This window comes from Capsicum annuum, chromosome 7 (assembly GCF_002878395.1).
Source record: "Capsicum annuum cultivar UCD-10X-F1 chromosome 7, UCD10Xv1.1, whole genome shotgun sequence".
Lineage (NCBI taxonomy): Eukaryota > Viridiplantae > Streptophyta > Magnoliopsida > Solanales > Solanaceae > Capsicum > Capsicum annuum.
The window spans coordinates 1,221,708-1,237,135 of NC_061117.1; the positions used below are offsets into that span (position 1 = coordinate 1,221,708).

Here is a 15,428-nt window from a genome sequence, read left to right on the forward strand (position 1 = left end):
AGCCAAATCGATGTGCTATAACCCATGGATTTGGAGTGGGCCCGGGCGTGTTTTGGACCAAAATTGACCAGGCCGCCCCATGCATGCTGAGGAGCGGCCTAGTATAGGCCTTTGGGGTCATCGAGGCGGTTTGGGTGGTCAAACAGATGAAATGGCTCAAACGGGCCATTTTCGAGCCAAATCGATGTCCTATAACCCATGATTTCTGGGTTGGGCCCCGCGCCTGAACGTGTTTAAAGCTAAAAATTAATCGGAATGTCCCAAGCAGGCTGGGGAGCGACCTAGTATTTTGGGTGAAAGTTTATATTATTTGACTCCTTGATTATATTAGTAATATTACACTATTGACATCTGGTTTTTGGCATGATTGATATTTTGGATAAGTTCTTTCTGCATTATTATGATTACTTATATGGTTCGGCTTCGTTTTAGAAGCCTTACCTTTGAATATTTCTATCTTTTCCTCCTTTTGTAGCAATTTGGGTGATAAGCTTACTTGTGAAAGTACGTCGCGACAAGTGTCATCATGACCCTCATTTTCGGATCGTGACATATATATTATAAACTTTTCAAATCTTGATATGACAAAAAATATATCCCAAAATGTTGGTCAAAGTTTATATTGTTTGACTTTAAAAAAGGGATTGGGAACAGTAATTTAGAACAGTGGGAATATTGAATTGACCACCAATTTGGAACTGTGGGATAGTTGGTCAAACTACTGACTGAAAGAAAATTAAATCTGAAAGAAAATTAAATATACATAATTCAAGTCCAATGTTTCTTTCTTATTTTGGCATAAAATTGAATATACATAACTCAAGAACTATGTTTCTTCTTATTTTTGCATAAAATTGAATAGGTCACTAAATAGGTAAACATATGAACTAGTATATATAGATGAGTGCAAATAGCAGTAGACATATCTCAAATCAAATCAAGCAATAATTTCTATCTAATATGGAGAAGTTCCTCCAAATTCACCTTTTGATTTCAATTATTTTCTCAATTTTTCTAGTAGTTTTTGGTGGTGAAAAATCTTTTTTATCCCTTAACTCCAGTTACATTATGGAAGCTAGAGAAAGATTTATGTCTATTGATCTAACTAAGCTTCCAGATCCTCCAAGGCCATCCTATACGTTCACCCTTTTCAGTCGCGATTTATTTGAAAAATCAAATTTCAAGGACTATGACTCGTTACTTGAAAATAAGTTATCCCGTACTCGAGCTAGAGTAAGTCATTTGGCATCAATACTTGACAATGGTAATTCGAGTAAAAGTGCTGATGTCAAGGCTCCGGCTCCGAGAAGAACAAGTACACATTACGTAGGTCCTGGTGACTACGTTGCATCTTTTACTATTGGCACTGAACAAACTAGAACTTACTTGATCATAGACACTGGCAGTGATGTCGTTTGGTGGCAATGCGGACCATGCGCGGAAGGAGGGTGTTACAGACAAAATGATCCTCTATATGTTTCAACTAGTTCGAGAACATATGAAACACTCGATTGCATTGCAAAAAGTGAAAGTTGTTTCCAATCCGATCGTATTATATGTTGGCAGAGTACTCGCGCGTGTCTCTATGATGTGATATACGCGGATGGATCAAGAACGCGAGGTTGGATTGCCGAGGATACAATTACTTTTGTTTTAGACCACAATCAGGAAAGAATTCTTTTTGGATGTGGAAAGGATCAAAGAGGTGAACCTGGCGGCCTGTCTTTTAGTCCTCGATATTCTGGAATTGCTGGCATCGGGCGTAGAGTGTTGAGTGGTGGATATTCTTTACCATCGCAATTTGAAGCAGACATAATGGCCATGTGTCTACCGGGAATTGACCCCCAAGGATCAATACTTAGCTTCCACACAACCCCATTTGAGAAAACAATATCAGCACAGCTATTACCAAATCCCACAAATCTGTATTACGTCAACCTTTTTAAAGTTTTTGTTAACGATAAGGAAATCACTCTGAACCCATCAATTGGGAATTCTAGAAATGCCATAGACCGTTGCTTGGTGGATACCGGAACAGCTGTTACCTATTTCCCTCGAGATTTTTATAATGTATTTCGCAACACATTCAGACAAGTAGTAAAAGACCATCCTTTGGTTACTGGTCCAAGACCTGCAGGTTTCGACACTTGCTACACGGGGGATGCGGTTGTTGTTCCAGATTTTCCCCAAGTGACGATGTACTTCGGCCGCCAAGACCCGGAAAATCTGTTGTCACTGACACACCAGCGAGTCATGGTGTACATTAGGGGGATGTACTGTCTGGCTTTTTTCGCATCGGACACTAACTTCGCAATTTTAGGAGGTACTCAACTACAAGGCATAGGATTAACTTTTGATACTGCAGAAAATACTTTGTCTTTCGACTTAGATCAATGTAATTGAGTATCTATATGTTGTAGTCTAATTGTGTCTTTTGATTTTTAATTATTTCTGTGCTTTCATAAATCATAAAATAAGGTTAAACTCTGTGTACATTACACAATTTTTCGAGTCGATCTAATGACCCGAGACAATCTTGAATCCGCTACTGAGGAAAGTAATTAATCCCTCGGTCCAGAACCTTTTTTTTTTTTTTCCTTTATTAAAAAAAGAAATCAACCCTCTAGTGAAAGTCCAGATTATTTAACTTTGATGAAAAAGAAAGTAAGTCGAAGAGAATTAAATATAACATAATCTAACTCCTATTCAAGGTTCCTGATCGTCTGATGCCAACTTTATACTTTTTCCATCTACAGTCGAGATTTATTTGAAAAGTCAAAATTTAAGGACTATGACTCGTTACTTGAAAGTAAGCTAGCTCGTTGTCAAGCTAGAGCAAATCATTTGGCATCGATTCTTGCAAATGGTAATGTGATTGGTGCGAACAGAAGCCTGACAAGCCAACACTGTATGCGTCAGAATATAAGGGCCCACGACGAGGTTCCGAAAAAAACAAGTACACTTCTCCTAAATGGTGATTGTGCAGGAGTTGCTGGTATCGGTCACCGGGAACTTACTTCAACAATTAGCTTCCACACAATGTCATTTAGAAGAAAACATCAGCAGAGCTATTACCAAATTCCGCATTCCCTAACTGTTATTTCATCAACCTTTTATCAATGATAAGGAAATCCCACTGAACCCATCAATTTGGAATTTGAGAAAGGACATATCCCGTGGTTGCATTGTGGATATAGGAACAATAATTACCTGTTTCCCTCGTGGTCAAACGAGCTAAACGGCGCGAACGGGTTATTTTCAGACTAAATCGGCATGCTATAGCCCTCGATTCCGTGGGTGGGCCTGAGGCCCTGGAGTGTTTTGGGCCGAAAATTGACTGAGGGCTCCCATGCAGGCTGAGGAGCGGGAAGTGTGGGACGGCGGGGTCAGCGAGGTCGTTTGTATGGTCAAACGGGCGAAACGACGCAAACGGAATGGTTTTTAGGTGATACGATGCAAATAGGCGGGGCCGCTCGGGTTAAGTTGGTGCTCAAATGACCAAAACGATGCGAATGGGCTGCTTTGGGCCCAAATTGGTTGGGGGTGTTAGCCCATGATTAGATGGGTGGTCCGACAGAGCCGTTAGGGTCATTTTAGTGGTTAAACGGGCGAAACGACGCGAACGGATAATTTTTTGCCCAAATCGATGGTTGTTAGCCCACGGTTCGATGGGTGGGCTTCGGGCCCAATGTCAGATCTTGGCAAATATTGATCAAAGGCCCCTCGACGTGCTGTACAGTGCATCTTGGTGGTCCAACGGGGCCGCTAGGGCTATTTTGGTTGTCAAACGGGCGAAACAACGCAAACAAACCATTTTTGGACCAAATCGGTGTGTGTTAGCCCACGGTTTGGTGGGTGTATGTAGTATCTGCGATCGAAGCACCCTTTCTTAAACCTTTCAAGGCACATAGTAAACGAAGGGCGTGATAATTCACACCCTTCGTCAATTATATGCCTTGTACGTCGTCCTGCAAGAGAACTACTTTTTCGCATTATTCCATACAATATTCAAAATCTACCGATCCGATTAATTTGAATTTACTCTGAGCGAGCCGCCTACTATAGAAATGTTGTTTACGCAGCCTTACCCATACCTTGTGAAGGTAGAGAGGTTGTTTACGATGAACCCTCGGCCTAAATATCACATACAGAAAAATATATAGTAGTGAAGAAGTCATGCAGCAAATAATTGGAAACAAATTAACTACCTCCAAGCAACTCTTAAGGCAAGTTAAAAGGGAAAAAGTGGACATATTTAGCTCAGTAAGCATTGTAAAGTTTGGTAAAATACTTATTTACTTTGTACTATGGAACTAGCAAATTTTAGTTTTTACAGATGACTTAAGATGTTATTGAGTTTGTATAAGTCCAAATTAGCATCCTGCTACTGAAGAAAACTAGTCATAAATACAATTACATTAACAACAAAGGCAAAAAGTGCCAAAAACTTACCCTCTTACAGTGCGGTTATCTCTTAGAAAGGCGTGTTCCGCATGTACAACGATGATCCTTGAGTGTAAGAATGTATTGCGGAAAACCTCAAGCTCGGAGTTGGCCATTGTAGCGATGTCTGAATGAAACTATTGGTCGTAAACTAGTCATCTGGCTCAGCTGAAAAGTCGGGCTCTTCCGGTTTCTGTAACTTGGGCAATCTTACATCTTTAAGCTTTTGAGCTCTTCTTGTGTTAGCAGCAAATCTCGAAGCTAATATCGTCACTCCGAGGTGTGATATCCTCGGAGACGGATTTGAGCTAGCGTTACCTTGATCTTGCTCCTCGTTTTGCTCAGTTTCATCGACTGCACTCTCGTCGAGAGAAAATGATTCTAGTGCTGCAAGATCTTTTGCCAGTGTCCTCCGCTTATGTCGTCTCCATGCAGCCTGAATGAAACAGGCTGCCCATGTGCGCCAATGGTGAGAGTAGAACCGGAATGTGTGCTGGAGCCTCTTGCTATGAAGGCGTCTAAATTGGTTGGCGACAAACTTGAGATCTTCAGCTCCTAACGCGAATGCTTCCACTTCAACAAGCGCTCTGACTGTTCTGGTCGAAGAAGGTAAGTTCACCGTTGATTTCGGAAGCAAAGCCCATGCGAGTAGCTCCTCACCGCAAAAATCACCAGGCCTCAATGTAATGGAATTGAAGAAACCAGTCCGTCCACCATTCGTTGTAGAACTCTCGAGCCTACCTCTGATGATAAACAACATTTCCGTCACTGGATCCCCTTCACGGACAATATAAGTGCCTTCGGTGCTTAAGGATGAGACTAGACGTTCGCATATTGCATCAAGTAATTGATCATCCATTTGGGAGAAAAATGGAACCTAAACAGATATAACAAATAAGTGAAGATGAGCTTAACATGCAAGAAAGAATAGACAACAACAAATAGAGCCATCAATTTGGGCCAGACCCGTTGGGCCGGCCTGTAATTTGATGGAGTTGGGCTTCAATTTTTGCAGCCCATTTAAGAACAGGGCTTTTTAGCCTGACCCGAATAAGCCTATGGCCCGTGGGACTTGAGCAATGTGGGTTGGGCTAGCTCGTAAGTCAAATACATGCAACTATTTAAATTGCTTATTAGTATTTTTATTTGGTTCAAAGGATATCATGTCAAAAGTTATTCAATTTCGCTATTAGAGTATTTTTTGACGGTGTTGGAAACTTGATTAACAAGTATTAACACTATGTAATATTGGCTGGTAATATTTAAGTTTATTATTAACATTCTAATAATAAATTATAAAATATTATTTTTTAAAAAGTGGGCTGGCCCATGATGCCCGCGGCCCACAGAGTAATGGTTTGGGCTTGACGTTTTTTGGCCCATCAAAATGATGGGCCAGCCCGGCCTGACCCGTCAAACTCAAAGCCCGTGTGGGCTAAGCCTGGATGGGCTGGGCCGACCCGTATTGACGGGTCTAACGACAAAGAATGCATCCATAACAAATGCTTATATAATTGCAACTGAATCACTTCAGGCATGTTGATGAATATAGCAACACTTGGGAAAGAATCACTTCAGATGAAAGAAAGTTATACCCGTCGAACAAGGTCCAGGCAAAGATGACGTTGGATGTCACGACGAAGATCGGTAGGCAGGCCATGCAAAATAGTTTCTTCATCTACGCCTCTAGTAGCAACCCATTTATATTGATCAAAACGTCTAACACGCTTTCTTAAATCTTCTGGAAGTTGTCGATGTTGCATCCACTCTTCAGTATCTCTTCTCTTGAGTCTCCATTCCTCGAGCCTCACCGTCAAAGACTGCAAGTACGTCTACATGCAAGAAAAAATGAAGGGTTAGTATCCAAATAGAATGATACAAGACGTTATGTACAACTTGCAATGTGCACCCGAGTGTTGATCAAGATCATGCCGTTAATAAAACAAGATCATACATAGGGAGAATGAATAGCAGCGGAGCGTTTTGATTTACCTGCATATTCCCAATAAGGTGTGCGAACAAAACCAGTCCCAAAATTGCAATCAGTATCGCAAAGGATGTCTCCCCGATAAATGTACTCGTTTCCAAATTCTGCCCATACGAACTGTAACACACGAAAAGGAAAGATTAGAAGTTCGGATCTTCCATCAACTGGCTCGTTAAAAGTTGGATTAGAAGAGGAACCGGCAGATTCACTCTCTCAATGTAATTACATCCTTCAGAACTTTTTTCAACAACTTCATCGTGTATTTTCATGTCAAAGAAGACAAAACCATGATTTATAGACTACAACACAACAACAACAATACCCAACGTAATCCCACAAATGGGGTCTGGAGAGGGTAGAGTGTACGCAAACCTTATCCCAACCTCGTAGAGATAGAAAGGTAGTTTCCGATAGACCCTCAGCTTAAACAAAGCAATTTACAGACTACATATGCTCCTATCAACATTTTTAGGTGCTAGCTTGTTTAACGAAGCAAAATAAGTAAACGTCTACCACTGTTCTTTGGAAGACGAGAATGATCATATTACCCCGAGAAACTCCATGTGAAAGATCGTGCGAATTAGATATTTGGAACTCGTACCATTCACGTTAGGTGTTGAGATGCACGTCAATCACAGGGCCAAAAAACAAGTTATTACCAAGCACATAACGAGTTAGTACTCCTTTCACAACTACGGTGACCCATTGATAATTGAAAAATTAAAAATTTTGAATAGTAATATACTGGAGTTCTCGATTGGAAACAACCTCTCTACCTCCAAGGTACGAGTACGTACGCTCGACCCTCCGAAGAACCCACTTTGTGGGATTACACTGAGTATGTTGTTGTATTATATTGGAGTTAGCTAGATGTATTAAGACGGGCTGAACAATGGAAAGCCGGATAGATTGTTAAAGAGCTATCATTGCAAGGTTAAAGTAACTCCAAATCCAAATAAACTAATTCTATTTCGATTAATTTGAACTTGAGTTACTTAAGAGGTACTATATGATAAGCCATTGGGCATCTCGATTAATTTAACAGGGTATTGTACCGTGTAACTATGTGCATGCATGCTTGGACAAATGGCAAGAAAACACCAAGCGTTTTTGTCTCCGCTAGGATTCGAGCATGAGACCTCACGGTTCTCAATCTACGTCAGCGACCACCAGGCCACACCCTTGGGTGGGGTGCTCAAATTTAGCGGGAGGTTGTTACCATGCGCTTTCGAGATCGAAAATGTCTAAATAGGTTACCATTAAACAATGTGCGGACAAAAACACTAGATAAGAACATTATAAATGTAAACGACATCATCATTTATCCAACCACATAGGAAAATTACCTCAGTTGTTGCAAGCCCCACCACAAGCAATAGAAGTACTTTGCTATAAAACTTGAGGAGACAACATCCTTATCAACTGCGTTTTCAAATATTCCATATTTAAAAGTACTATGTCCATCGGGATCGCAACGTTCAAATACCTTGGTGATACTTGCCCAACTCTTACGAACATCATCGTCAAACATATCACAATCCAAGTATCGAAGAACACACTGCGTAGAGCTGGCTTCATTTCGGCATATTGATTTCCAGCAAGAAGTGTACCGATCGATCGACAGCAAATACCATGCTGCCCCTATAACCTAAAGATAAAGAAAGAAAAAAAAATACTCTGTCGTTATATCAACTCTAAGAAATGAATAAAAAAATGAAAAGAAAGAGAAGCGCAACCCCTGTGCATAACATCAGACGTTTTCAACCAATACTTTGTGACGTTCACGGGTTAATACCACAATTAACCAGACTTTTAAAGCATACAAACAACAACAACATACCCAGCGTAATCCCACAAGTGAGGTCTAGGGAGTTTAGAGCTAAGTTGCTCAGACTCTCCAAAAACGTTGTCGCACCAGTGCCGGATCCTTCAAAAATGCACTACTTCTGAAGGATCCGACAAACACCCCAATGACAATTTTGAAGAGTCCGAGAAACATAGAGTTTAGTGTGTACGCAAACCTTACCCCTACCTTAGGAGGTAGAAAGGTTGTTCCCAATAGACCCTCGGGCTCAACGAAAAGCATATCAAAAAAAGAAATAACCGAAGTTAAGAAATCATGGCAAAATACTATAGAAAGCATGACAAAGCAGTCTGAAAAAATAAAAACAGTAACTACAAAAAAATACTGAAATAATTGAAGCACAAACGACAGCACATAGTAACAGAAATTACAGGAGAAATAATACAACTTCTCGTACGAAAATTTTGAAAATAAAGGTGTTGGAGCTACATACGTGACTTGCCAACATGTAGAGAAGTAGATTATATGCAGCGCCAGCCCAAGCCGTTTTTGTGACAACTCCAGTTGCTTTGATAATCTGTGAACTTAACGGGAATATAAGATACAGTCTGGGAACATATTGGATTAGGACAATCAGCGCAAGAGCATTATTGTTATGATTAGCATGGCTTCTCGTCGCTGGAATAATAAACCAGATAACAATCTGCAAGAAAGATTACTTTTTCATCACACGCTGCTCTATTACGGTAAAAGTAGTGAAATTTCAAAAGCAACGAGGACTGATGAGACCAGAAGAACGAAAAAAAGGGCAGCCCGGTGCACTAAAGCTCCCACTATGCGTCGGGTCGGGGGAAGGGCCGGACCACAAGGGTCTATTGTACACAGCCTTACCTTGTTGCAGTCTGGGGATCGGACTAGAAGAACTTGTTGTCGCGTTCTTGACACGTAATGCTTCAAATACTCTAACACCAATTAGAAACCTAAGTTGCACGGACTCTTCACTTTCGATGCCGCACCCGTGTCGGATTCTCCCAATATACTCTACTTTTGGAGAATCTGCCACGCACCCGCTGACATTTTTGAAGTGTCCAAGCAAACATAGTTAGAGACAAGAAATTGGAACTGAGTGGCACAATCACAAGTCCGAAATCAGGCTAACACTTGTCAGAGATCAGGCTACCGTTATGCTCACGTAGCGTATAGTATAATCAGAAGAAACAAACTGCTTATCGATGAAGAATTTTAAAGCCACTTAAAGGTAATACGATACATTATAATTAATTACTTAAAGTATGCTCTTTGTAACAACTAGTTGTAGTTGTTCAAGAGAGCATACTTTTAAATAATCAACACGCTCCTTCACATGTCGGCCTGATTCCTTTTTCATTGGTCAAGTACACGGATATATCTTTTGCTTTTTGGTGGCGGTGATTCGACCTCGGGACTTCTGTCGACTTAGATATCAAAAGGCAATAATTACATTCCCACAAAATCTCCTAATCACAAATATGATAGTCTTTCAATATTTACACGGTATATATTTTAACCATATTTAATACCTAAGTTGAAAGGACTTTTCACTTTCGATGCCGAACCCGTGTCGGATTCTCCAAAAATACACTACTTTTGGAGAATCTAATACGCACCAGTTGACATTTTTGAAGAGTTCGAACAACATAGTCTAACACTCCCCTCAAGATGGATGTATATACGTATACTCCTAGCTTTCCACAAATGTATACTCCTCAACGTACTTTTACGAGAACATCAGTTAGTTGGTTTTTTGAGTTGACAAAACTCGTAATAATGAATCCGGATTCAATCTTTTTGTCGAATGAAATGACAATCTACTTCAACGTGTTCCATTCTTTCATAAAAGACTAGATTTGAAGTGATATGTAGTATTGCAATATTATCAATTTTAAGCAACGGAAAAAGCCTTTTGTACGTATTATTTGCTATTGGTAAATTCTCGAAAAACTCTATGCAAGCATGTAAGCTTGTGAAATGGTTTATAAGGAAAAATGCTTCTCGCGAAATAACGTACCTGAGGTAGAGGAAGAGTTGCAATCAGATCGATGAAAAAGTCCGATCTTAAATATCTTCGAGCAATCTTTCCGGGATCCATGACGAGCTCACCCTTCCCAAATACCCTTGTATTTGGGGCAATATAAGCAGTCCGGAACTTAATGAACACATGTAATAGATAGAAAAAATCTGCTATAGTTCGGAAAATGGTGACGATGATTCGCAAATTCAAATCCGTTTTCACACAACTCGACTCTTTAGTTCCTTGTATGATGGGCAAATAGAAATACAATGGGTCAACAAACAGCGCCACCAAGCATGATATAATAAAAATTCGATTCCATTGGATTACTAGGTCACTTCCCGGATCAAAAATTCGCTCTCTCCAAGACTCGTGATCGTCAGGATACACCTTAGATCTCCCAAACTTAAGAGTATCTGTGAGTTTGTATCCGCCATCGGAGTTGAATAATGGAAACGACAATTTATAGCCAGAAGATGATTTCTCAACGTTCGAACCGTCTGCTTTTCCTCCCAAAAAACTAACTTGTTGCTTTTCACCGGAGTAGAACCTAAAAAAAAATGCATAAATCAACTATGAGCTTAACAAGAAAGTCCTTATAATAACAACATAACCAGTGTAATCTCACGTAGACCTTACCCCTACCTCATAGGGATAGAGAGGTCGTCTCCGATAGACCCTCGGCTTGAAATAAAGCCTATCCTAGCCTATGGTGCTCGGACTCTTCAAACATGTTGATGGGTGAGTGTCAGATCTTCCAAATATAGAGTATTTTTGAAGGATCCGACACAGGTGCGGCAAATTTTTTGGAGAGTCCGAGCAACTTAGATCCTAGCAGTTTGAAAAGGGGGATACAGAAATAAGAGCAGTAATAACGATGAGATAATGTGAAATGAAGAGCAGTACACAACATACGTAGGAATGAACAGTATGAAAAACGAAATAATCTGATATTCGAAACACAAAAAACACTGATGATACCGAAGAACAAGAAAGTCCTTGATTATGATAAAACTAGGAAATTTCCAACCTCATTGGACGAACTAAATGATCTTCCGGTAAAGAAATCAAAACACAAAATTATACAATCCAGCTTACAATAAAACTAGTAAATTTGCCCGCGCTTCGAGAAAACCTCATTGAACTAACAAAAATGTTCTTCCGGTAAAGAAATCAAAACACAAAATTATACAATCCAGCTTACAATAAAACTAGTAAATTCGCCCGCGCTTCGAGAAAACCTCGTTGAACTAACAAAAATGTTCTTCCGGTAAAGAAATCAAAGCACAAAATTGTACAATCCAGCTTAAGATAAAACTAGGAAATTTGCCCACGCTTCGAGAAAACCTCATTGAACTAACTGAATGATCTTCCGGTAAAGAAATCAAAACACAAAATTGTACAATCCAGCTTATGATAAAGCTAGTAAATTTGCCCGCACTTCGAGAAAACCGCATTGAACCAAAACAATCCAATCTTTAAACACCCAATGTTCTCTCAGCAATATATATCACAGAAAAACTACCCTGTTCTCTAAGAATGCATAAATCAACTATGAGCTAAACACGAAAGTCCTTGATTATGATAAAACTAGTAAATTCGCCCGCGCTTTTTATAGTCAAGAAAGCCTCATTGTACTAACTAACTGAACTTCCAGTAAACAAATACAACAACAACAACAACTTACCCACCCAGTGTATTCCCACAAAGTGGTATCTGGGGAGGGTAGAGTGCACGCAGTCCATACCGCTACCTCAGATGAAGTAGAGCGGCTGTTTCTGATAGACCCCCGGCTCAGGATAGATAACAAATATAACAAAACATAAAAGCAAACAACAAACAAGGGGTCGCACACCGCTAGATATTAAAGAAAACAAGACACCCACGAAGTAATATTATAAACTTGCAATAGAAAATCATAGAAACACTGAGAACAAGAGACTACAAGATACTACAAGCACCAATACAAACAGAGCACTCTTTCCTACTATTACGAACGTACTCCCACCTAATAGCCCTCTACCCTAATCCGCGTCGTCCACATCTTCCTATCAAGGGTCATATCTTCTGTCGTAAGTTGTAACTGCCTCATGTCCTGCCTAATCACTTCCCTCCAATATTTCTTCGACCTACCTCTACCCTGCCTAAAACTATCCATAGTCAGCCTCTCACACCTCCGAACTGGAGCATCCGCGTCCCTCTCATCACATGCCCGGACCAACGCAACCTCACTTTTCACATCTTGTCCTCTACCAAAGCCACTCCCACCTTCTCCCGAACCAACGCAACCTCACTTCTCGCATCTTCCAGTAAACAAATCAAAACACAAAATTATACAATTAAACTAATAAATTTGCCTGCGCTTCGAGAAAACTTCATTGAGCTAACTAAATGATCTTCTAGTAAAAAAATCAAAACACAAAATTGTACAACCCCAGCTTATGATAAAACTAGTAAATTTGTCCGCGCTTCAATAGAACCTCACTAAGCTAACTAAATAATCTTCTAGTGAGCAAATCAAAACACAAATTTGTACAATTCAACTAGTAAACTTGCCCGCGCTTCGAAAAAACCTCATTGAGCTAACTACATGATCTTCTAGTAAAAAAATCAAAACACAAAATTGTACAACCCCAGCTTATGATAAAACTAGAAAATTTGTCCGCGCTTCAATAGAACCTCACTAAGCTAACTAAATAATCTTTCATTGAAAAAAAAAATCAAAACACAAAATTGTACAACACAACATATGTTCCAACTCATATTATGGAAAAACACAATATATCAATATCTAACACCAAGAACAATAAAGAACCAAATAAAAATCCAATCTTTAAACACCCAAAGCTCTAATCTCACCACTAAACCACAAAAAACAAATCTTTTTTTTTTCACTTTTTCTTCTTCATATTACTACACAACAATTCATCAAATCACACAAACTAAACCAAAAACAAACATAAAAATTAAAAACACAAAACAAAAATATTATATACCTTACAAGCCTCTCCTTCTTAAGCTCCATTCCAAGTCAAAAAAAAATAAAAATTCAAGAATTGGGTTTTCTTAAACCCCCTTTACTCTTTTCATTTATTTTCTTCTAATGTGTGAACACTACACAAGACTTGTAGGAAAAAGTGGACAGAAGGGAACAGTGAACTAGACATAAAATACCCAAAATACCCTTAACCAATTAAATAATTTTTTCAAAAAAAAAAAACATTCTTGAAAGTATGTTTTATAGTTGTGTCTCAGGGTTAAAGATTGAATGGTTGTGTCAGTGGTTTTATTTAGATTTGGAATATTTCAAAGTACGCTTTTCAGTTTTACTTGTTATATTTGTACTTAACATATATATTTTTTTGTTTAATTTTATTTATCATATTTATATTTGACATTAAGATTTCAGAATACTCACGTTTATTTTTACTTATCATATTTAAACGTGACTATTTTAATATTCTACCTCTATTAATTAAATAATAAAATCTTAAAAATAATTTAAAAATAAATAATTAAGGCTTTGGTAACATGAGAATATGTTAAAAGTAGTAAGAAGGACTAAAAATGAAAATTCATTTTTTGAAATATTAGAAAAGTAAAAGTGAATGGAGAAAGTAATTAATTTTAAGTAATAATTAAGTATTAAATTATGGAGTTAATTAAGGGGCCAGATTCAATTAGTCAAGAAATGTTGACCACAACAGGACTATAATACTAATAAAAAATAATTAAAAGATGAAGTTGCATTTATTTATTTATTTATTTTTAAAAAAAAAGATGTTTTTTCCATGTGAAGTCATATTCATTTGTGGGTCCCATTAGAATTTATGTTTTTTTTAAAAAGAAATTATCCTATTGGAGGCATGGCTGCTAGTGGATCTATCAAAAAAAAAATTATTCTTAATTTTCTCCATAATGAAAAGAAAAAATAGTAGAAAAAGAAGAAGAAAAAGTCATGCCTTCTAGATATTTTCTGCTTTATTATAAAAACGCAAAAAAATTGGGATTTCTTTTTTTAATTTTGTAAATTGTAACTGAAAATTTGGTCGAAGTAGATTGTATTATTTTATAAAGCTACTATTACTCTAACCGTTTTCTTTTACTTATCACGTTTGCTTAACAAGAGTCGATTTGATTAATTTTTAAAGTTATATTGAATAACATTAATTAGATAAGTTTAGATTTTTGATAACTGCATGAAAAATACTATAAATAGTTATGAATTATCTACAGAAGGATAAGTTATGAATTAAGTGAATTTATACTTATTATTTGTAATTTTGTACTTTAATTATCATATTATTTTAGTATAGTTATTGTTCTTTTACTATTTGTTTATTTTGCTACTATTTGTTGTTAATTTCTTGTATTTCTATTACTTCTTTTTCGGAATCGCTTTAGACTATTTTTTATTTGAGTCGAAAATCTATTGTTTTACCTCTAAGACCCCACTATGTGGAATTATACCAGATACGTTGTTGTTCTCATACTTTAAGAAGTATACCATGGGAATATATGTTATTTCAAAACGAGGCAAGATAGGTAGTTCAATATACTAAAACTTTCATTATTTGCGGGGTTCGAAGAAAGATCGGACCACAAATATCAATTAAATAAGGCAAGATATAAAGCAAAATTTAGCTTATGACTTTCAATGTAGGCTAGACTCTTTACAAAAAACCGAATACAAAATATTGGATGTCAACTGATACACAATGTTCTTTATGTCATATGAGTCAGTCGCGAATTCAGAATTTAGGGGTCGTGGGTGTGTGGAAGGTTCGAACACATATATTGACGTCCTAAACTTTAAGGTTCTGCCTGAAAACTAAAACACCCAACCATTTTCTTAGCTTGCTGGGTGCTTTTCTAAATTTTATACCAAATTTTATACACTTTTTATATAATGATACCTAATCTGCGTCGAATTTAATGAGTGCTCGAGTATAAAAAAAATTGGCTATAGGTCCGCCCCTGATGAAATTAGAGACCATTTGATTGTGACTTGTGATTACAAAGACGGTCATATTCAACTTGTTTCTGCTATCTGAGGCGAATTCAAAACTTCGATAAGTTTTAAAATCAAGGAAGAACTTATAACATTTAAACTTATATATAAGTTTGAAATCAAGAAATGATTC

General features: G+C 37.9%; 1 protein-coding gene across 1 annotated transcript; it reads right to left on the reverse strand.

Annotated features, from left to right (window-relative positions):
* Positions 1–4,278: 4,278 nt before the first annotated feature.
* On the reverse strand, positions 4,279–13,434 carry LOC107877528 (cyclic nucleotide-gated ion channel 17). The gene is made up of 7 exons (XM_016724192.2): positions 13,281–13,434; positions 10,282–10,834; positions 8,728–8,937; positions 7,777–8,078; positions 6,436–6,547; positions 6,039–6,275; positions 4,279–5,320 (listed from the first exon to the last, which is right to left on the reverse strand). Exons 1-7 carry the CDS (start codon positions 13,307–13,309, stop codon positions 4,595–4,597), a joined length of 2,169 nt encoding a protein of 722 aa, XP_016579678.1. The 5' UTR covers positions 13,310–13,434; the 3' UTR covers positions 4,279–4,594.
* Between the last annotated feature and the right edge of the window lie 1,994 nt (positions 13,435–15,428).

What these genes read in the sequence shown, in the direction of transcription:
- LOC107877528 (XM_016724192.2), bottom strand. Translation starts at nt 13,309, where the DNA reads ATGGAGCTTAAGAAGGAGAGGCTTGTAAG. An exon ending in AAGAAGGAGAGGCTTGTAAG is followed by an intron (nt 10,835 to 13,280) that starts GTATATAATATT and finishes ATTTTTTTTTAG; the next exon opens with GTTCTACTCCGGTGAAAAGC. An exon ending in TCTACATGTTGGCAAGTCAC is followed by an intron (nt 8,079 to 8,727) that starts GTATGTAGCTCC and finishes CTTTATCTTTAG; the next exon opens with GTTATAGGGGCAGCATGGTA.